Genomic DNA, 23,900 nt, shown 5'->3' on the forward strand with positions numbered 1-23,900 from the left:
AGTATTTTAATATTAAATATTTTTATTGTTTTGTAAGGAGCACTTGAAAAGGTAAATAGATACAAAACTCGTTTGGGTAAACAAAAGACTGATGGTCTGTTAGGACTGTTCTGAGACCCAGATGTATCACTGCTTTTCATCCTTGTGCCTGAGTTATGGAAAAAGCCATCGTCCCTGAGCCACCCCAGGGTGACCCCAGGGTGCTCTCCTGTAGTTAGGAACAGTGGGTGCTGGGGCTCCCAGGGTGGCTTTATGGGGTTTTGTCTTAATCTTCCAGCTCTTGTAGGGCTTGTGCTATGGGACTCCCCCTCCAGGGTGTCCGCAGAGGTTTAGGATTTGGAGGTTTGGGTCCTTGCTTTTCCCTGGGGATGTTCTGTTACAGACAAGCACTTTTTAGCCTGAACTGTTTCACCTTGATGCCTGTGAGTGGCCTCTTCTAACAGTGCTTTCCGTTTTGTAGGTATGCCTTACACTTCCTCGTACAAAGTGGAATTTCCTACTGTATCATGGTCATCATAGGCGTGGAGAACATGCACAAGTAAGTGTTGGCTTCATTTACAGGCAACGACGTGCTCCAGCATAATAGACTGGATTCAAACAGAGTTTTTACAAGTAGAAAATTTATTCTAAATCTAGAATAGAGAAGTTATTCTAAATTGTGATCATTTTTTTCAAGAGCTGTCAACTACAAAAATACAACATCGAAGTGCATTACTCTTCCATTTACTCAGAGCAGCGTTTCTCAGCATCAGCACCGCTAACATTTTAGGCCGGATAATTCTTGATGTGCAGGGCCATCCTGCGCACTGCAGGGTGTCTGACAGCATCCCTGACTGACCTCTACCCATTAGATGCTAGTAGTACCTCCACCCCAAGCTGTGACAACCATGGATGTTTCCAGGTATTTTCACATATCCCTTTGGGGGCAAAACCGCCTCCAGGTAGGAACCACGGGCTTTATCTAGAGGTGAGAGCAGCAGAGCGATGGAGTGGGGCAGGTAGATTGGAGATATTTAGAAGGGAAATTGGAAGGACTTAGTGATGGATGGCGAGTGCAGGTAGGACGCAGGTGTCAAGCATGACTCCAGGTTCCTGGCTTGAACAGTAAGGTAGCTGGAAGCACCTTTTTCTGGGTGTAGGGAGCTCTGGAGGCAGGGCACATATTCAGGGGTTAAACATTTCAAACAGGTATATCTTCAGCACCAAGAGCCGTGAATGGTTGTGTAGTAAACACTGAATATTTGCTGACTAAGTGCATGTTGACTTTGCGGTATCTGTGAGGCATGTAACAGAAGCTGGGTGTAGCGATCTGGCCAGAGAGGTAAGGCAGGAAGTAGAAATGTGCAAAGCTTCCTTGGCTGAACACCCAGGAGCAGTGTTCCCACAGACTTGCCGGCCGAACCTGCTGGGTGGGTTCCGTGATATCCACGATGGTCTATGTGGTGTGTCTGAAGTGGGAAGTACATGTGGCTCCACTGGTTTTGTCCAAGGAGTTGTGGACCTGTAGCTAACAGGTCACCTTTTCCCTCAAATCTCATTCTATTCTGCGTCTTCAGTGTTTGACTTGGTCCCACCCGTCCTCTGTTCTGACTTGCTGTCTTCCCTCAGTTTCCGTTGACACCATGTGTCCTGGTTTTCCCCTTCGTTTTGTACACCAGCACTCCAGGTTCTTGGTGTTTCAACTTTAATTTTTATAAGAGGAATAAAATACTTCGATGGTGCTTCATTTGAAGCAGTTTTTACACCATTATGACCATTTAAAAAATCTTGTACAGATGACAGGTTCAAAGTGATACTGTATTCAATATCTGAAAAAGAAAAGAGTTGTTTGTTTTGAATCTAGGTAAAAGGAAACTCTGATGAGATTACTGAAAGCAGAGGACTTGTATGTCACTGCATAAGCAGCAGTAACATCATACTTTTGAGTTAGAAGGCGAGTAAATTCGTATTCTGTCAGAGGAAACTGTTGCTTTTGCTGAAGGGTGATGGCAGTCTGTGAAGTTAACTCTTAATCCTTTAGACGCTGGCCAGTATGGGGCCACTAGCCACATGCGGCCGTGTAAAATTTTAATCAATTAAAATGTGAGACTCAGTCACACTGGCCACATTTCAAGTGCTCAGTAGCCACAGGTGGTTAGTGGCTGCCATATAGGAGGGTGCAGAGAGAGAGCATCTGTGCCCTTGCAGCCGGTTGTGTTGGGTGAGGCAGCTTTAGAGACAAGCAGCTGGATGAAGTTAGCTGTGTTACTCTTTTACAGCAAATGTTCAGGAGGAAGGTGCTGCTTGCGTGTGTGCTACTGATTTTTTTTTTTTTTTGGTACATATTTATTTATTTATTTTTTAAATTGAAACACAGTCAGTTGTAATGTGCCAGTTTCTGGTGCACAGCACAATGTCCCCATCGTGCATACACATATATTTGTTTTCATATTCTTTTTCATTAAAGGTTATTACAAGATATTGAGCATAGTTCCCTGGGCTATACAGAAGAAACATTTTTAAAAATCTGTTTTTATATATAGTGGCTGACATTTGTAAATCTCAAACTCCTGAATTTATCCCTTCCCACCCCCTTTCCCTGGTAACCATAAGATTGTTAACTATGTCTTCGAGCCTGTTTCTGTTCTGTAGATGAGTGCATTAGTGTCCTCGTTTTTCTTTCTTTCTTTCTTTTTTTTTTCAGATTCCACATGTGAGTGATATCATATGGTATTTTTCTTTCCCTTTCTGGCTTACTTCACTTAGAATGACCATCTCTAGGTCCATCCATGTTGCTGCAAATAGCCTTGTTTTATTCTTTTTTATGGCTAGGTAGTATTCCACTGTATAAATGTACCACACCTTCTTTATCCAGTCATCTGTCAGTGGACATTTAGGTTGCTTCCATGTCTTGGCTACTGTATATAGGGCTGCTGTGAACATTAGGATGCACGTATCTTTTCGAATTAGAGTTCCCTCTGGATATATACCCAGAAGTGGGATTGCTGGATCATATGGTAAGTCCATTTTTAGTTTTTTGAGGAATCTCCATACTGTTTTCTATGTCACACCAAACTACATTCCCACCAGCAATGGAGGAGGGTTCCCATATAAGCATTGAAATTTTTGAAGAAAAAGAAATTGAAAACCTTAGGTGATAAGAAAAAGAGTATTTAAGGATAGAATGTTCTATATATTAGGATATTGATCCTACTTAATTAAATTGGAGAGAATTTATCTCTCACAGGTTTGCCCAGCATTTCTGAGAGCAGAGATTGGCGAACTATCTATAAAGGACCAGATAGCAAATATTTTGGACTTTGCCGGACACACAGCCTCTGTCACAGCTGTTCAGCAATGTGTGTTGTGCACACAGACAGTCTGTGAACAGTGAACTTGACTGTGCTTCTGTCAGGCTTATTTACCAAAGGAGCTGGTGGGCTGTATTTGGCCAGTGCTGCTAAGCACAGTCCTGCCACAGGGATTTGAAAGACAGAGAGAGGCAGACACTCTTCCTACTGGTCTCAAAAATATAAAATGAGTTCGAGTTTGCTAAGTGGTAATTTTAAACTTGATGTAGCACAAATAATGGAATATATGAACTTTATGAATGATTTACTGTCGTGAAGCAGATGGTTTCTAAGAAGCTGGTTGAAATGTTTGCCTTCTGGGCATAGCTTTTGTATGAAGCGAAGTGAAGTAATGCAGGACCTGATGGGTAAGACTTAATGTGATATTGAAAAATACCTTATTCAAAAAAATTATAAAGGAAATGGTAAAATCAGAGGGTATAAGAGCAATATACAAAAGCTAGTTTTGTTTCTGTATGTTAGAAGCGAACAGAACAAAGTTTAAATTAAAAAAAAAATCCACAGTAGCATCAGAAGAAATGATATGCTTAGGAATAAATTTATCAAAGAAATGCAAGACCAGTAAACTGAAAATAAAAATCTGTGCTGACAGAAATGAAGGAAGACCTAAAGCCTGCAGAGAGATACCACGCTCGGGGATGGGAAGCCTCAATGTCGTTAAGGTGGCAGTTCTCCTGCAGCTGATCAGTAAAGTCCGTGCAATTCTTTTCAAAATTCTGGCAGGCTTTTGGTTGCAAAACTGACTGTATAAATTCACTAAAACTCATTGAGTTGTACACTTAAATTAGGTGAGTTTTATGGCATGTAAATTTTACTTCAGTGGAACTATTAAAAAGATAAAACCATTGTAAAACAAAGTACAAGAAGGAAGCTCAGTATTACAGCAGCATACTTTTTGAGACTTGGTTTAAGGATTTTGGATGTTTTCTCATTTAGGGAAATTGCTAGGTGTTCAGAGGCATCCACATTTTTCTGAGTTTGGTTATAGGAAGAAAGGGTCAGAAGGAACATTGAAAACCTACAATATCCTTGAAGGAAGAAACTAGATGTGGAAGGAGAGACCTGAGCTGTCTTTAAGTATCGAAAGGAAGTTTGCGTGCTGTCCTTGGGAGTGCTGACATGGCCCTGGTACCCGCTAGGTGAGATGTGAAGACGTACGTGTTTTGTTGTTTTGTTTTGTTTTTGGCCCGAAGAGGGAGAACCTCAGTTACGGTGAGAATATTTAGCAGTGTGATCTGTGAGATGCTGCATTTGCGATTAGAGATATTTAACTAGATGTGCAGGGGACGCTCTGGTCTGGGCGTGGGGGGAGATGGGTAGCACCAGACACCAGCTGAGTTCTCCTCAGATGGAGACTCCCGACAAGAGGCTGGTGGAACTGCTGGAGCCCCAGGAAGCGAGACGTTTCAGAACCTTTTCCTTAAATCCCCAGAGGGCCTCAAGTAAAACGGAGTTTTACAGTGTCACCGCTGACTCACGCTTCTCTCTTTCACGCCTCAGTTTACCCCTTCTTTCTCGTTAGATAACTAATACCTCTCCCACCAAAAACACGAGGGTGGGGAGAGGGACTTGAGCTGCGTGTGCACCCTCGTTCTGGGGGTGAGAAGGGGACTCTGAGATGCGAGGTAGTGGTTCGAGGTCCCACAGCCGAGAAAGTGGTGGATTTGATGCCACGTCTGTTCTGCTCCGAGGCCTGTTGTCTGTTCTTCTATCCCACGCCTGCTGCTTTAAGTAACTTAACTTCATCTGAGACTCTTCACACTATCTGTCACAGGCAGCTTGCCCTTTCTCTCTGTTTGTGGGAAGGAAGATGGTTCCCGGTGGAGGAATCACAGATTCTGGCCGACAGAGGAGACTGCTGGGAGCGGGGCGAGGAGGTGTAGGTGAACTGCTTCCTCCCGGTGTGGGCATCGTGCTGTGTCAGAGCCGTCTCCAGGGTTTATTCTGAGTGTGTGTGTGAAGGTTGCTCAGGGGAAAGCGTCTGGTGATTTCTCTTTTCTGACCTTAGACAGCCTCCCTGTTCCTGCAGGGATCATGAGCTCTGGAAAGCAGCTGCCGGGGCCTGTTTTACAAATTTGGGCACTGTTCTTCGTAGCTGCAGCCCAAAGACCCAGGGCTGCTTGCTTCAGCAAAGCCTTGAAGTTTGCCCCAGCTCGTCTCCCTGTCCGGGGACCCTCCTTCCCCGGGGCCCTCCCTGGGGCACCGAATTCCCACCTCTCCCCCCTCCATCAGTTCCTTTAGGCCCGGGTGCTGGGCTGTTAGCTCACAGGACATCTGACTCCGGGGCAGGGAGCAGCCAGTAGCGGGATTTATTCAGGGACCACTTAGCAGAACTTTGGTTCCAACAGGCTCAGCCGTGGAGCCATTCCTCGTGCAGAAGGCGTGGCTGGGAGGGGCAGGGGGGCTGTGTCCAAGTGTGAAAAAGCCACGAGCAGGAAACTCAGGGCAGGCCTTCCTGGAGGACAGGCTGCATGAACTTGACAGGGGGACCCTAACCAGCTGAGAGAGTGTGGTGTGGACGGACTCCTGACTTAGTCTGTAGCCTGGTGGTGGGGAGTGCTTGTGTGCACACGCGCATGTATGCCTGTGCGTGTGTGTGCATGGGCGCCTGCAGGGGAGGGATGTTGTTACATCTGCAGGAACACTTTGTGGGGCCTTCTGTCTCCTGTGGCTGCAGTGTGTCCCCTGTCCGGTCACAGGAGGGGCAGACGAATCCCTGTGTTTCATGTCCTGAGGGATCTAGGTGGGGCTGAATGCTTGCTTTTTTAAAATCTAGGAATTTCTCTAGCATGTACTATTTGAAAGCAGACACATGCATGCCTTGTTGGGGAAATTTGTATGGGCACAGTCCTGATGTGTGTCTTGGTCCACACTGGGGAGTAAGACCACAGGAGGGTCTGCGTATGTGGGGTTCCTCCCAGAGATGCTCAGCTGGGTGGCTCCGGCCGTGAGACACCACCGCTGTTTGGAGTTACCTTGTTTACTTCTTGGTCTGTCTCTGCCCCTGGAGTGGAGGTGTCATTGGAACACAGACCCAGCCTGTCTTATGTACGGGGCTGTCCCCCGAGCCTAGCAGGTGCCTGGCACGTGGCTGTTCTCAGTGAGTGTTGAAGGGATGAATTTAGGATCCAGCTGTTTCCCTCATCCTCCACCAGCCCTCTTGCCATGTTCTCCGTGAATGTTCTCCTCTCCTGGAGAATCACGTGTCTCTTCTCCCAGAGGCTTTGTCTGCTCTGTCACCTCTGACTGTTCCTTCTCCCACCCCACCCCATCCTCACCCTTCAGATCTCACTGTAACATTCTGTCCTCAGAGATGCCTTAATCTAGGACAGATTACTTGTTACCCACTCTCGTGGAATTGTTTTTCTTTCCTTTGAGAATTTACCTCAGTGTTTAATCATAAATGTACTGGAGAGTTCCCTGCACAGTGTCCTCCTCTGACAGACCGCACATCCGGGGCAGCAGTCACGGCACGCCTGTCTTGTTTTCCGAATGTTATATGCTACCTGGGCTGTTGTGTGTTCCCCATAAGTCTCCACTGAATGAATGAACGAATGATGACATGGCTTCTGCGTGACAGCAAGGATGGACACCTGGAGACAACATGTATGAGTGTGTACAGTGAAGCTGTGTCTGTCTGAGAGGTTGCCAGGCTTTGTATGGGATTATGTTGTAAAAGCTGTAGGAAGGTGATTCTGTTCCACCTCGCATGACTCAGCTACCCACCAGTTAGAACAGACGTTTTGTGAGTGCATGGTGTTCCCAGAAACTTGGAGACAGTGGACCGCTGAGTTGGAGACTTTCAGGCAGTCAGTCACGCAACACATATGTGTTTCGCTGATGCTGGGTTCCAGTGTTGGATAGAAAGACGTGCTTTGTCTCTGCGAGACACTTACTGTCAAACTACCAGCCACACCGAGATTACTGTTATAAAAGGGGATGCGCTCAGGGCCGAGAAGCATAAAAGAAGAGCGACCAGCTTGGAAAGTTGTCGGACGCAGACCGTGTCTCCATGAGCCACTTTCTGTGTGCTCAGCAGAATGAAACAGTTGGAAACAGTACAGGTGTTTGGTGTTGAGTAGAATTATGCTAAAATGTATTTTTAAATGTTGAGAAATATTAAAAAGAAATTTCCCCAGGATCTTCTTTTATTGATGATAAAATTGAACAGCAGGCCTAGGACATGAGGAACGATCAGATTCAAACCCCCTGCCCCCCTGCCACCCGGTGATCTTAGTGACTAACAGGATGAGCACTGGGTTGGGGGCAGGTACGTGTGGGTTTGAATTCAGGTTCTGCCGGATTTCCATTAGCTTTGGGACCTTTGCCAAGTCACCTTGCCCATCTGGGTCTGAGCCACAGGCTGTGACTCAGCCGAGGGCCACGCAGGCGCCCAGGTTGCCCGGGCTGCGTGAAGGGTTCGGTTCCCGACCAGGGCTCCTCCCGGCCCGGGTGCCGCCCTTTCAGGGGTCGCCCCTGTCACCACGCGGCTCGCTGGGCTCGCTGCTCCCGCCGAGGTCTCGTCGAGCCGCAGGGTTAGTGCCGCCATGCATTTCTCCTCGGGGATGGGAGCTCCTGGCAGGGCTGCGTTACTCATTTTGTAAACCTGTAGTCGAGCGCGTGGAGGCTCAGTGAGAGAGGGTCCCTGTCCGTCCGTTCTGTTGCGTGCTTGTGGGCTCTTCCCTCGGCGTCTGTCTGGTTGGGTGTTCCGTGCAGCGGGCCCCGACGGCCGTGTTGAGGGGTCCGCTCTCCCTCCTCGCCCTTCTTCCCCTTAGCTTTGCGCTGGGGCAGCGGCCCTGGGGGTCGGGGTGAGTGTAGGGAGGGCTGAGGCACTTGCAGCTGACGTGCCTTTATTTCAATCTCCCGTGACCCCGAGGAGCAGAGAGAGCGGGGATGCCTTTGCCCCTGTGATCCCGCAGGCACCAGCCAGGCGCCCGCCGCACGGACTCTGGACAGGAGGGTTGTTAGAAGCCACGTGCACTCTGCTGGGAAGGAGAGGTGATCTTGGAAATGCCATCTGGCAGGCAGAAGCCTCAAGTCACTTAAAAATTTGTCCTCATGAAGTTAATTAGTTGGTTAGTGGCTCAGTAGGAACTCTGTGGGGAAAATATTAACTTCACCAAGGACAATCCCATGATCCCATGAGAGGGAATAAAGTGTGGCAGGAAGGGAACTGGACTCTTAGGGGTTTTGTTGGGTTTTGTTTTGTTTTTTTCTTTTCTGCTCTCTGTGGACCGTATGTGAAAGCCTTTTGGTGGCTTGGAATGAAGGCCCAGGCCCTTTGGGTATCGCTGGGCGATCCCGAGCTAAAAGTTGGATTTCAGTCGGAAAACCACAAGTAATTCTAAAATTGATTTTTTACGTTATCTTGTCCTTGTAACAGTTCATGTTTCAGTAATTATTGCATCTCCATTGTTGTGCCAAGTGCGTGGGTTGTCGGGTAGTCCCAGCAGCCGCCCTGGAGGTGGGTGTGGTGGAGCTCTTCCACCAGAAGCAGGTTAGTAAGTGGTAGATCTGGAATTAGAACGAGGTGTGTCTGATTGCACCCAGCACCCAAGCTGTTTGCTCCTGTACTTTGTTATTCTAAGCATTCAGCTTTATGATTATGAGAATATGTAATTAAAAAGAAATACCCGAAGTTGACTGAGGAGAGGTAATGGGAGCCAGCGGGGTCCTGAACTAAGGCAGGGGTTTGTACGTGTTGGTTACTCTTCCTTAGAGCAAAGATGAAGGTGTTTTTATCCAAAAGGATGCAGTGGCCTTTTGACATATTGTGCTTAAGCTCTGAGGGTTTTGAATATGCTTAGCTCCGAAGGAGGGAAAACCTGTTACTTGGCGAAAGTGGCAGGCTGTCCAGCCTGGTGGATTCCTGAAAAGTCTTCAGGCCACAGCAGCGCACCGGCGGCTTCTGCACTTGGGAATGGGTCTGATTCACATTCCCTTACCCTGTCAGGTCCCTGCAGTGCCTCTTTTGGAGGTATTTGAATTCTAAGTTCTGCTCCAAGTTGTAGAACTGGATCCTCTTAAGCATCCAGTCATCCCTGAGCAAGTGAGGGCAGCATGCTTCCCTTGGACGCAGGCTTTCTATACGAGGTGGGAGGGTAGCGCCCGTGTGGGGATGCTGGCAACTTGAACGTGCATCCCTAGGAAAGTAAAGCTGTTACTCTGGGTGTTGCTGTTGTATCTGAGTGTGTTAGAGTCAGAGGAAATTTGCCCAGGTGACTCGTGTCACGGGGTTCCGCCAGGTCAGGCCTGTCTGAAATGCCAGTTTGACAGCGAATTCTCCATGTTAATCAATTAAAAAACAAAGGGGAGTTTTGAAGATAGTATCCAATTTCATAGTGATAGCTTCCATCTCTTCCCAGTAAGAGCTAACATATCTTTCCTGTTTTGAAAATAGCAATTCATATATTAATAAGAATAACCAGATAGTTGTAATAATTAAAAATAAGAATCCATACTCCTCCTTGCAGAGTACAAGGACTCCTCTGTCCGTCTGGGGCACCTCTGGAAACTAGTTCTTTACGGCAAGACCCTAATCCTTGATAGTCTGTTGAAAGAAAAACTAAGAACACACACAACCATCTGTTGGAATGATGAACAAATTGTCCAGTTACCTGTCAGAACCCCATGCTGTTTGCATAAAATACATGGTCCACGCTGAAGTTTTGTGAGAGAAAAAGCTTGTGTGAATGGACTTTTTTTTTATGACTTTCAGGTAAGAAATGAAGAAACTGGGAAAATTAGTGCTTGCTGAATGCTTAGTCTGCCTGTGGTGTCTTGTTACAGTAAATATATAGACTTGACATGGACAGGGTTTGTCCTCACTGTGTTAGAAATAGGACCATTGAATAGAGTGTCTGGACTTTGACTTTGAAACTTGAGTGGCAGACTGACTTCCATGTGCTGGTCACTTTGCTGAGTCCTCTTTATAAATATCCCATCTGACTGTCCCAGCAGTCCTGTGCAGAGGTGTCCTTAGCCACCGCGCAGAGGAGGAAACGGAAGTTCCAAAGGGTGAAGTCAGTTGAACAGGGTCATAAAACCAGTAACTGTCAGCCCTGGAAATCTGTGAAATTCATTTATGTGGTTAGGTTGCTGATTTACCGAGGTTCTTTTAAAGTTGGGCTTGTTTTGTTTTTTTTGTTTGTTTTTTTTGTTTTTGTTTTTTTGAGAAATAAAGAGATTCTCACCTGCTTACCAGAGAGCATAAGCAGCCTGGTTTATTTTTTGAAAGACTAGCGAGCACAGTTGAGACGTTGTGTTGTGACTGGCTTTTTCTTAGTCTTCATTAGAATGCAGTGCTGGGATCTTTTTTAAAAGGTTTTGCCCTTTAGAGAAATATCTGAATAATGGTGATTTTATTCTCGAAATAATGCTCCTTTATTTAAAATTACTCAGACTTTTACAAGTGCCATGCTTGAGGTTGCTGTTTATTAAAATACATAATAAATACAGATTTTAAAAATACTTTTTGATACATTAATTTGTATCAGGGAGAAATACTGACTCGTCCTGCTTGCTGTTGCTGTCATAGGAAACACTACTTATTTAGAGCAGTTATGGAGAGACAGACGAAGGGCAACAGAGGAAGTATCTGATGACCTGAAAAATGGCTGGGCATTTTGGCGAGAAATGATTACAACAGAGGAGCCTGGGCATCTATTTCTCACGGTGAAAACTGAGCTTTGCTTGAACTTAATGAAGCCCGGAAAAGAGATAGGATTGCCCGTCTCTTCTTGGCCTGGAAATTAACCCTGGGGTGTTACGGAGTATGTGCCTGAGCATTGACTGGCCTCAGGTAGACGGTCACAGGCAGTATCAGGATGGGCTGGGCACTATTTAGTTTCAGAGTCTTAAAAAGTCCTCTAAAGAACTCATATTGTTGGAGCATAGTTTCCTTTCAAAATGTGAGTGGTTAGAGGACTTTTATTTAGAGTACTATGCAAAACTTTTTTCCTTAGACACAAGAGCTTTAAAATGTTTGGGGAACAGACTTAAAGACTTGAAAGAAAAATCCAACAAAAGGAAATGGTAACAGATAAGAAATGAACAGGACGAAAGCCCTCAAGCACAATAGTTGAGTTTAATTACAAATAGATTACTCTTAATAGCTAAAATGCCAGTAATAGCTAACATTTATTAAACACAGTTTCTATGTCAGATGCACCTTAAATGCTGAAGTGCGTTCCCACTTACAACGGCTGGTGCTGTAATACTGTATTTCAGCTTTACAGTTGGAAAAATCGGAGCCTCGGAGAGCTGGATGCCTTCCCCAGGTTTATACAAATGGACCTCAGCAGGCTCAGCGTTTGAGACCAAATCATTCAGTGCCAGCCCTGAACTCAGTCCTCCTGACCTCATCAGTGCGTGGATTTTCCATGGCAGATGTTCAGTGTTCCACTCGTTTTATTTTGGGGTGGTTTTCCTTCCTTGATAATTAGTATGTATGCAAGTAATATAAATTCATCTTAGTTTGAACACTGAGTTGGGAGGCTTCAATTCTTAATTCTAATTTGGGTTAGCATCTTAATTTATCTAGGCTTCGTCTGATGCCTTCTGTTACGTGTAAGACCTCTAAGTCAATCAGTGATTCTTAACCATTTTCCTTACCCCCCAATACACCCAACAGAGCGTTCTTTTATTTGTAATAGTATTTTCTACAGCAATAATTCTCCCCTCTTTGGGGTAAAGAGGTATATTAGAATTTGGTGGAATGTGATGGTGATTCTGATATACGAACCCCTCCATCCCCACCAGACAGACAAAAACAAAATACAAAAAGTGCCAGCCAAATTTGATACCTGATTTAATGTTTGTGCCTGTTGACATCAGCAGTTTGCAAAGTATGATCCAGAGACCCTGGGAGTCCCTGAGATCCTTTTAGGAGGCGGAAAGGTCAAAGCTGTCTTCATAAGAACACTTAGGCATGATTTGCCTTTTCCACTTTCTTTTCTCATGGGAGTACGGTGGGACTCCCCAGAGGCTGCGTGACATGTGCTGTTGCAGCAGAAGCATTTGAGAATTCAGCTCTCTTCTGTTAAGTCAGACGTTACAAAGATGTGCAGACTGTAAAAATAGTGCCACTCTTCTCAGTACTTTTTTTGGTTTTGGAAAACATACTTATTTTTCATAAAAACATTGTTTCATAAAATCCTACCGTGGTAGGCTTGTTGTTATTCTTGAATTAACAAATATTTTTTAAATTCTCAGTTTGATTCTAATACGGTAAAGATGAGTGGCTGTTGTTTAAGTGGGTTATGCTTCAGTAGTTTTGAAGAGTGTAGAGAACCCTGAGACCAAGAACTTGAGAACAGCGGGGCTGGAGTTCTCCTGCCTTTTGTAGCTGGCCTGGTGGACCACCCTCCCAGCCCTGTCATCTGCGCTGTCTGAGCTCTTGCAGTGTCCTTATGTTCTCGTCCTCGCTGTCCACTCCCTCGTCTGCTGCTGCCCTGCCTCTGAAATCTGCCAGCTGGGACCACAGCCTTCTGCACCCGAGCTTCTTACTCCCTTGCAGTCTGCGACTAGACGTCCACCTTCAGGGGCGGTGGAATGACAGAGACGAAAACTGTGCTGGAGGGGATGCTGTTCCCACCCAGTCCTCCTGTTCAGTGTCTCCTGACCTCACATTCTTGTACATCGTCTCCGTGTTCTGCTCACTGTCAGCTCCCGTGTCGTCCCACCTACCACTGGGTGCCTGTCCAGTCCGGGGTGGACTGCCCTGCCCTCTGGTCCCTGTCATGCTGGGGCAGCGGGGTGCTGGAGAGAGACCCACATGATGGGTCTGGGCTACTGCAGAGTTCATGATTTCATCCTTCACTGAAGCCTTTGTTCCTCCTGAAAATTATTTTAATTGGTATTTTTCAGTTCCCTTTCCCATTCTTTCCAAAGATGAGTGTAAATCTTAGCCATCTTTAAATGTATACACTTTATCCACTCACACTTAGCAGATAACATAAATGCATAATTAAAAGTGTAAGCTGAAGATAAAGATACTTTTTTATAGTCATGTAGAAGTAACCGAGAGGGAGACAAAAGAGGAGAGGAGGTAACCCTGGCTGGAGGAGCCGTGAGCCAGTGGTCTGCGGGCACTGCTTCCTCAGCAGAGACGGCTGCTGCCCCTTCTCTGTCCTCCTCGTTTCCATCCCGGCCCCAGCATCTAACACTAAGAGCATCTTGGGTGTCAGAGTTCTTCTTCCTCACTTGTGCCCTCTTGGGGCAACGTGCGCCTAAGCAGTGAAGGCAGGTCATTGGGATAAATCCTCCCTTCTTCAGGCTGCTTCTCACCCGTGTTAACCGTCACGGAGAACTGCCTTGCTTCAGTTTCGTCTTGGGCTGTTTTGAGGCTGAGACATCTGTAAGGCATTTACAACCGCACCTGGCATGAGAAGCTCGCAGTCGGTGGTGGTGATCATCAGCTGTGATCACTTCCCTCCTGACCCCTGCGGTCAGTGCACTTTTGCTCTGCAGCCCCGGCCCTGCTTCGCGGCGCCCTGCCCTCTGGTCCTTTGCAGTCTCGGCCTGGCCGGGGCTCCCCTCTGCGTCGGCTCCCTCAACAGGGTGACTCTGTGTTGGGGCCCTGCCTGCCTCTCCCCTGGGTGACAGCTCCTACTGCTCCCTGAGCTGGTTCAGCCGTAGTGAGCCGTCTATAGCTCCGTGCACACACTGCACTGTTTATCATTCGGTTCCTCTGTATTTGCAGGGAGCCCCCTGCCCCCACCATGTGCTTCTGCCCGGCTTCAGAGCCCTGTTTGTATGTGGTCTCTGTGCTGAAGCCCTGTCCCATTCCCCTTCCTGATGGGACGAGTCAGCCTCCCGTGTCCCAGCTGTGCGCACCTGGCCCCAGGCGGCAGCCCTGGGAGTAAGAGCCGGACTCTGGAGCCTCGCCGCCAGGCCCGGGTCCGGCTCCCCTGCTCGGTAGTTTCATCACATTGTCTGAGTCATTTAGCCTCCCTGTCCGCAGTTTCCTCATTTGTAAATTAGAAGTAATAAGAACACCTGCCTCACAGGATTGTCGTGAAGATGCAGTGAGATATACATTGTATTTCATTAAAACCAGGATGCCATCCATTGTCCTGTGTACCATTATTTTATCAGCTGTGAGAGGATTCTTGATTTCAGAGATGTTGAGTGTGCACACACGTGAGTGTCATCCCCTGGGGTGGTGCCGGGTGGGTGCTAGGCAGGTGCTGGCCTCTCCCACTGGGCTTGGAACCTGAGAGGGCATGGACTGAGCCCACTCAACTTTGCATCCTCAGAACCTCGCCAGATGCATTAAGTGGTCAGGATGTGATGTGAGCAGAGCTGCATGGAGGCCGCTCACCAGCCGCCTGTTTTAAACCTACAGCCAGAGGGCAGACTGCAGTGTGGACCGGTCCTTCTGGGCCTGGTTCCCGAAGGGCCCTGGCTGACCCGGCTGTGCTCAGCGGGGTGGTGTCTCCTTCCTGTTCCCACTTCTCGGATCTTTTGTATTACGAGCCAGAGTGTGGAAAACTCGTTCACACCGTCTTCCTTGCCACCCTGGTTTTTAAGAACTTTATGAAATTAACAGAATCGCTTTTTTGTTTTTCATATTCTACTTTCCAACTAAATATTTTTTCACCCCGAAGTATAACAGAAGAAAGATGAGTGACCTTTTGTGCGAGACGGGAGGGAGCTCAGACCCTTTGTTAAAATGCAGCCCCTGAGGAACAGAGAGTGACAAGTTCCAGGTCCCGGCTGGGAGAGGCCCAGGGTCTTTGACTTGAGGATGGGAGGGGTGGCCAGAAGCCTTTCCCAAACTTTTATTTTTTTTTCCTGGTCCTGGTTTTAGTAGCAACTAGAACAGACTGGAATCCGGATGCACTTCTGTGGATAATCGTATTTCTCAGCTATGCTGAGAGTCTGTCATTACATTGTCTGCCAGGTGTGGTTTTTGATGTTTTTAAAAGCTTTAATTTTTTGTTTCTGTGTATTTGGTGACTTAGGGACTATTAATCAGATGATATTTTGAATTGGAATCCAAAGGTCTGAAATCTTGATGTAAACTATAGAAGCCTTTGTATTTTGAAAGATAAAATGGTCTTGCTTCATACCAACAGGTACCCAGTTTTATTTGTGTATTTGAGTCAACTTTGGAAATTGTCTTTGTAAAACACAATTAAGTGACTTCATTATGTTACAGAGCCAGGAATGGGAGCAGAGTTAAGATTCTGTTGAAGCCCCAGCAGTAGCTGGCTTGGTTTATCTCTGTGGTCTGTAAACAAAGTGAGGACAGGAGAGAATCGAGTGACTTCATGTATCAATGTCACTATCTGTGTCTGGTCTAGTGGGTACAGCTGAGCTCCTTTCCTTTTTTCCCAACAATAAGGCTTTGTAAGAGAACAGACACAATCCCTCACAAAACTGATTCCATTTGTGACTCGCTGAGACCTCTTTGTTCCAGCTGAGAGAGCACCTGGTCGGAGCGCCAGGGCGGAGGACCCGGCAGGCCCTGCCTTCCGAGCAACAGCAGTTTGGTTGAGGAGCAGAGACTCCCTGCAGGTCTCTAGGAAGAAATTAAGACTGAGTGCTGATCGCCAGAAACCAGAATCTGGTGTCTCTGTTTCCAGAGAAGAGCCTAAGTGGGGACCCTGGGGAGGTGGTTACTTGACCCCGTGGAGGACAGTGGCAAATTAGTGACTGGGAACCAAAGGCAGGGGGGAGGGAGGGGCGCTCTGAATCTTGTAAGCAGGTGGCATGGCTGTCTTTCACTGGTGAAGCAGGTGGATTTTAAAAGTGTTTAAAAGACACAGAGCTGGCTTCCCCGTGACAGAGCTCAGCGCACTTTCCCTCATGCAGTCTGCAAGCTCTTCTTGTCACCAGGACTTGTCTGGGTCTGGATAAGTTCCTGATTTTCTGGATCTATTTTAGCACTTTAATTTACCTCCCACAGAAACAGTATTTCCAGACTAGCCTACAAAATCCTATTTTAATTGACAGAACTTTCAGCTATTGAGGAGTGAAAAGGTCCACAAGTTTTTCCCCCTCAAAACAGCTGTATAACTGGATGAACTTGTCAAAGCCATTTGAGGGCTCTGGAAATTGCCCAAAAGCAAAGGACAATTTGAAAAGCATTTATGCAAAAGAAAACTGCTGACCTTTGAGCAGGAACAGCGGGAATCTGTGGTGTTCTTGCCTGGGGTCACCTCCATTCCTCATTCCTTGGCAGAGTTGTCCTAGGGTCAGGGCCAGCCACAAAAACAGCAGCTTTGATACCAGAGGCGATTGGCTTGGTTTGGAGGGGAAGGCAGAGAACCCTTGCGGCGGCTAACAGAGAACGCCCCCAGCTCTCCTGCTCCAAGGATGTGGTCCATACATTTAGCAGAGAGATACTGGAAGCGGGAGAACCACAAAGGGACTAGAGAAGATCTCTGCCCAGCCCTGGCTGACTGGAGACTGCGTCGCTGTCGGGGGAGGCCTGGGAGGGTCTGAGGGAGAGTGAAGGCTGGGCGGACTTGAGAACTGCTGGCAGGAGCTCTCCATGTGAGATCCCTCAGCAGAGGGCAGAAGCCTTACTTGCTGGAGGTGTTTGAGCACAGCTCTGACTGCTAAGATGTACAAACACAGGGGTAACTCCCAGAGTGAGGCTGAAATGTAAAACCAGGAATTTAAAAAACTGAGCAAAGATGTCAGCCGCTGCATACCAAGGGTGAGAGATATCCAGCAGACTGAGTCCTTGCTAACAAACAAAAAAACAGCACAGTGCTCAAGAAAAAAGACAATCAAAGTTGAGTTACTATATTATTTTAACATGTCTCTTTTTAAACAAACAAAAAACTTATGAGAAACAAGGAAAAAAGTAATCAATTGAAAACTGTCTCTGAATGGACACAGGTGTTGAATTAACCAAAGACTTCAAAGCAGCTATTGTAAATATGCTCAAAGAATTAAAAGAAGATATGATAACCATGACTCAATGAATAGGGAACATCATAAAGAAATAGAATACATCCTAATGGAAAAACCTGACTTTTTCTTCTTAGTGTCTGTAACCAATAAGTTATGAGATTCTAAAAATTTTATTTCTCCTTGGAAACCCTTAGCCCTTCTGTCATATCCGCTGTCTCAGCTTCTCTCTTACAATCCATCATGGATATGGATTAGTCTTTATTATTTGCCTGAAAACTGTCTCATCATATTACTCTTTGCTTAAATATCTTTGAATGCCTACAAGAAAAATAGCCAAAATACTCATCCAGGACACTCATGGCCCTTCAGAACACTTTGAACCTGATTTTAGCGACTAAGCTGATTTCCCTGTTCCTCCCAGTTTTCACTAGAGAGGTGGCGTGCCGGGCATTCCACCCAGCTGGGAGACGTCCCCTCTCTGTGTCACTCCTGTTCGTGCTTGCAGCTACATGGATGCTGCGGTCATCCTGGGAGGAGCCTGCAGCTACGCCGCTGCCTGTGGTGATGATCTCTCACACTGCTCCTGTTCTGTCACCCCACACAAGGCCTTCTCGTCAGGGCAGTGCCAGGCTCAGGTACTCAGATGTCTGAGATCTTCAAGGAGCTTGATCTAATGAAGGATACAGACAACTGAGAGAACACTTTTCACAACATGTGATAAAGATGCCCTGAATAGAACACTGCAGACATAGTGAGATGGGGTTGGGGGGGGGGCTGGCATTTGGATAGCTAATCCTGTAAAACCCAGCACTGTCGCCCATGATTGGCAGCCAGACGTTGTGACTAATAACCGTGGCTTGATGTCAGGTTCTTGAAGTGGAGAAGTCGTATCTTACAGTCCTGTCTTCTCCCTCTATAAAAGGCAAGTGTGTTGAGTCAAAGTGACATCTTTAACAAACCAACTCTAGGAAAAGGTGAGACGTGATCTTAAAGTGTGAAGATGGCCACTGTACCTCTTTAGGAGGGTGTGTTTATGAAAAGAGTAATCGTGGAAGGAGCCTTTAACCTTGGTTCTTAAAGACACCACGTGGTTGAATAGTTTATAGTCACTTGTTGGTTACCTGAGGATAAACCTTTGGTTATAATTCTTTAGCAGAAACAATTTATCTTAGAGTGTTTTATTGTATACAAAGTAAAAAGAACAAGAAATGTTAAGTATCACATTTATTAAAATTTCATTAAATTTATAACTGGATTCTTAAAATAAAATTCAGATACTATCAAAACGATCTTAGAAAACTGGTATCTTGATGATGGTTGTAGGACCAAGTTTTGAGATGTCCAGTTAATTGTAGCAGATTAAACACACACGTTTATCTGAAACCCCTCTTAAATGACAGTGAGGTGTCAAAGAGGCGTAAACTCAAGGACGGGGAACTAGAGTGTCAGAAGGAGCTGGAATGTAAGTGGTTGCAAGGATGGTGCTGTTGAGGACAAGCCGGTTTGGCCTGCCGGGTCCAGGACTGAGTCTGGGAACTGGCCTGATGGCCTCTGGAAAGCTGCGTGGTGGGTCTAGGGCTGCTACAGTTCTGTCGTGGTGACCCTGCTGGACCCTTTGACTCTGAAACTCTGTGCATGTGTTACTGTCATAAAAGTAGAGGTGAAGGAAGAGCTGTGCTCACTTGGGATGTTGATTTTAGAACAACAACCCGCATTCTTCGCGTACCTCCCGAGGCCGCCACCTGGAAAATCACTCTCTCCGTTGCCTCGCACATACTGGCCACTTAATGAAAACAGACAGACTTGATTAATCATAAATTTTTAAATAGGAAATGAGTAATTTTTAAGCAGTCATCTTTCCAGGTCTCTCCTGATTTTATCAGACTTAAGATCCTGTTTTGACCTATTCCCAGAAATAGAACATTCACAGTTTGTTTCACTTCATTCGCTTGTAGAGCATCAGGCTGACATTATGCCTGACAATTGTGTTCGTATTCACATAACTGTTGTAGTTTTAGTGCAGAAATTTTATAGAAGTGCGTATTTAGTGTTTTAAACAATTGTCTCTGGTTAGTTCATGTGCGTACTGTAAAGTTCTCTGGTTACTTGTTACCAAAGTCTATTTCTAAGCTCCTGTAAATTATTTAGGAAGTACTTTTCAAACTGTATTTCTTATTAGTGCCATCTCTGGAGTTAAATCTAATGTCCACTCCCCACCAATATTTACTGCTTTCTTGTAGTTCTTGGCTTATATTTCTTGCTATTGAAATAGATGAAAGCATAGAAATAGCTAGATTAAGTGAACTGAAGTTTTGATTATGTAACTTGAAATGGTATATTCCAGAAATGGAAATGTGCAATTGTGGATAGCAGTTTTGGAATAGATTTTAAAAGGAATGAAATGTAGGTTTGGAGAAGTATTTACTTTGAGGTGTTTGTTTTTTAAATTGAGTGGAGTCTGTCTTGAAAATTTCATAATAACCTATGATACACAGGGCGATATGCCAAGAAGGAGAGGTGAGGTTTGGGAATTCCGATCTGAAGAAAACTTAACCCCTGGCTTAAGGCTGTTGTGACCCGCTAGCGGTTTTGACCTGAGCTTACCTTCTGTCTGCCAGCTTCGCAGTTTGCACTTGGCAGTGCCGGAAGAGACAGACGGAGGGGAACCAAACAAGACTCGGGATGGCTTAGCAAGAAACGATTATAAAAGAACACAGTTATCTTTCCAGGGAAGTGGAGCCCTGTTTCAGCAAATTATGACCAACTTGAGACAACACTGATGGTAGCTAAGGGGTCCTCCCCAAATGGCTGGCGCTCCGGTGGTGACCTGTGTATACGTGTGCTGACCAGTCTGAACGTTGCCAGCCTTCTCTCAGCTCTAGCAGTGTTCTGATTTTATCCATCTTCAACAATTCTTTATTTCTCAGTTATCAAAATGGAAACCTATGTAATGTGTGCCATTCATCCAGCAGAACCAGCGAAAGGGCTTAGTTTTGGTTTTTTTTTTTTTAATTAGATTCTGGGACAGCTGAAGTTCTTGAAGAAATTTGGAGTCTGTTCTGAGTGCAGTGGGTAGCTCTTGGCGAGCCTTGAGCACTCCGGATGCTGTGTGTCTAACAGACTAGGGACAGGAATGGGAGCAGAGGGACTGGTCAGGATGCTGTTACCGTGGTCCAGGCCTGGACCTGGGAATTCCTCGGTCCAGGGTATGTTTTGGTGATAGATTTGCGTATGAATGTGGATCACATGATGTGAAATATGAAGATGGAGTGTGAGTCGTAGAGAGACATCAAAAGTGACTTCAGTGTTTTGGGCAAAGCGCTTGGATGAAAGATGATGCCATTTGCAAAGATCAGAGAAGACAAGGGAAAGGAGTTGTTTTGATGGGAATCAGAATTTCTGTTTTGAACATGGTAAATTCGAGATGCTCATTCGGCAGCCAAGTAGAGGTGTTAAGTAGCTTGTTGGTTGTTTGAGTTTGGAGGTTAGGAGACACATCTAATTGAGAGATAAAAAATCTGGGGGCTGTCAGTATGCTGTAGGCATTTACAGTCATGGGACTGGATGAAATCCTTTCGGAAATGGGTGTAAGTGGAGAAGAGAACTGAACCCTGGGGCCCCAGATTGAGAAGGAGTCTGCAAAGGAGATTGTAAAGTTTGTTTCCAAAGAACTATTAAATCAACTTTGTTTAGGTATAATTTACTTAAAATAGAACCACCAGTGCAGTGAGTTGGGGCAGATGTGTAGACCTGGATAACTAGCACCCAAATCTGGATATAAGACCTTTCACTCAACCCCCAGGCTCCTCCGTTCCCGTGTCAGCCCAGCCCCCTGCAGCCGGTTACCTGCTTTCTGTCACCATTGATTAGCTTGCCTATTTTAGAATTTCATATAAATTGAACTGTACAGTGTGGAATCTTTTGTGTCTGGCTTTTAAACTTGGCTTAATGTTAAAATTCATTCCCGTCCTTGTGTTTATCAACAGTTTGTTCCTTTTATTGCCAAGTAGTCCTCCATAAATACACAATTGATGTGTTCTTTCACCTGTTTGTTAATGGGCATTTGGATTATTTCAAAATTGGGGTTATTATGAGTAAAACTTCTAAAACATTCTTGTACAAGTCTTTTTATGGATGTGTGTCTTCATTTCTCTTATGTAAATACCTAGAGAGGAATTGCTGGGACATAAGGTGAAAGCATGTTTAATCACATAAGAAACCACGAGACTTTCCCAAAGTGGTTGTACCGTTCTGCACCCCTACGGCAACATGTGAGAATGCCAGTTGCTCTACATTCTCATCAACCCGTGGCTTTATCTGCCTTTTCAATGTTGGTCATTCTAATACGTGAACAGTGGTATCTCGCCGTGATTTTAGTTGGGATTTCTTGTGACTATGATGTCAAGCATCTTTTCTTCCGCTTTTGACCAATACCGTGTCTTCTTTTGGAACACGTTTGTTCAAATCTTCTGACTTGAATTTTATTACTATCTTATAATTCGTGTTTTCTGTTATCTGAATCTAAGTCCTTTGTCAGATGTATGAATTGTGGACATTTTCTCCAATCTGAGACCTGCCTTTCGTCTTCTTTGTGGTGACTGTTGACAAACAGAACTTTTAAGTTTTAATGAAGTCAGGTTAATGGTTTTTAATTTTGTACTTTAGAGCTTTTTGTGTCTTATCTAAGATGTTTTTGTCTGCTCTAAGGTTATAAATTTTTTTTCTAGAAGTTTTATGGTTTTAGTTTTTTTGCTTTGGTTATCGGTCCATTCTGAGTTCATTTTTGTGTGTGCTGTGAGGTTAGAGTTGAAATTCGTTTTTCTGTATGTCCCAGTACTGTTTGTTCACATACTAGCTTTTCTGTTTTGAATTGCAATTCACCATATCCACTTGTGGCTTTATTTCTAAACTCTTTATTCTGTTCATCGATCTGTGTGTCTAACCATGCACAAGGCTTGCACATCTGATGCTAACTTTACTTTCTCCTTAATTTTTTTCTCCATTTGATGACATATTTTTTGCTTTACAGTGTGCTATGTAATTTTAAAGTTGCTTCGAAAATTACATAGAAATGCAAAGACTACAGATTAGTCAACAATGTTTTGAAAGGGAAGAGCAAAGTTCGAGGATTCAGGCCACTTGATTTCAGGACTAGACATAAGCAAAGAGAGTCTTGGAAGGTATACACAGTGGAGAAGGCAAAATAAGGAGAAAGTTCAGTTAGTATTCAGGTGCGCAGGCCTTTTCCTGAATTTGGGTGGTACCCAAAGCCATCTGAGCTAAAGCGCCTGGAAAATAAACAGTGTAATTTGATTTCAACATGTTAAAACAGATACTCATGGATTAGTTTTTGTCTTTATTCCCATCAGGATTTTGAACCTTTTGGTGATGTTGCCTGTTTTCCTCATTTAGGAAGAATTCTTTCTCAGTTGTCAGCTTTTCTAGCTCACTAATTTCCATAGTCCCCGAGCCCTTGTCTTTCCCTGAGCAATTTTCCCTTCATGTCTAATATCTAGAGAATGGGTATTTTAGATCTGGCTTCTCTTTTTTAAATGAGGCAGCAATTCAACATCTCTGTTTTAGTGAATAAGAAAAGGTTCTCTCTGGAACTCTTCAAGTGTTGCTGATTTAATTTCATTGTAAGTAATACTAGTAACAGGATGCTTTTAAAGGCTGCAGAGAGCAGAAGTCCTGACTCGTGGTATAATGGTATAACAGCACAGGAAGAGTTCTCTCTCAGAGAAGCCGTGAGGCAGGGTAGCTCATTTTGGTTAGCTCAGCAACTCAGCTTTAATGAGGGCATCGAAAAGTTCTATGTTTTGCTTTATTTAGCTTTTCTGCTTCGCCACCTCAGCACATTGTCTGTAGGCTAGCTCCTTCTGCAAGCTGTGAAGGTGGCTGCTGGACTTACCCACACGACAGTAGCAAGTGTCAGACTTTGAGAAGGAAGAAGCCCTGTGTCATATTTCATTGACCAGACCAACATTTTACGTCGACCTGTAAACCACTCAGTTGCAGAGAGGACAAGACCATGGCGACTGAGTTAGAACACTCAGGATCCCCGTGTGTCTGCTTTCTATAGGGTTCGGACGTAAAGTAACTTTCTTAAGATCATACAGACAGGAATAGTAAAAAGTGATGGGGCTGTTATTTAAATCTAGGTCAGGTCTGCTTGGATTTTATGTGTGTGTGTATTTTTCTGTTGAAGACATTCAGTGACATTCATGCCCTGGTCCTGGCACTTGCAGTAACGTTGTGCACATACGCACTGGCTTACATGTCTGCTTTCCTCTGCTGATGTACAAACTGGGAAAACCAGAGGCTTTCCCCATCACCCTTCTGCAGCCTAACGCAAAAGGAAAGATAACATTGAAAATCTGATGTGCTCTGGTATCAGTTAGGAATGCACTTCAGTTGCACAAAGTAATAGGGAAAAAGCCCACCGCCTGGGATTCTTTCTGGATTTAGGTGCTTCAGAGCCAGGGTCACCGCTCAACAGTATCATTAGAAGAGAAGCAGGTTTCTCTCTCGTTCTGCTCTGCTGCGCTTCACCTGTTAGCTTGCTTCTTCGTGATACATGATGGTTGGTGCCGCAGCCGTCCATGTTCCAGGCAGAAGGAATTTATGCCACACCAGCTGCATCTGACCTCTTCTGCTTTCTCACACGGTGCTTTCATTGAG

At 45.2% G+C, this 23,900-nt stretch overlaps 1 protein-coding gene across 2 annotated transcripts in view; it reads left to right on the top strand.

Annotated features, from left to right (window-relative positions):
• MBOAT2 (membrane bound glycerophospholipid O-acyltransferase 2) overlaps positions 1-23,900 on the top strand; it is a 110,544-nt gene that overhangs the window by 45,436 nt on the left and 41,208 nt on the right. For both annotated transcript variants that reach the window (XM_072938238.1, XM_072938239.1), the window contains exon 3: positions 461-538. In XM_072938238.1, coding sequence (XP_072794339.1) covers positions 461-538 — 78 coding nt within the window. The remainder of the gene's footprint in view (positions 1-460; positions 539-23,900) is intronic.

The sequence above is a fragment of the Vicugna pacos genome, chromosome 15 (assembly GCF_048564905.1).
Source record: "Vicugna pacos chromosome 15, VicPac4, whole genome shotgun sequence".
NCBI lineage: Eukaryota > Metazoa > Chordata > Mammalia > Artiodactyla > Camelidae > Vicugna > Vicugna pacos.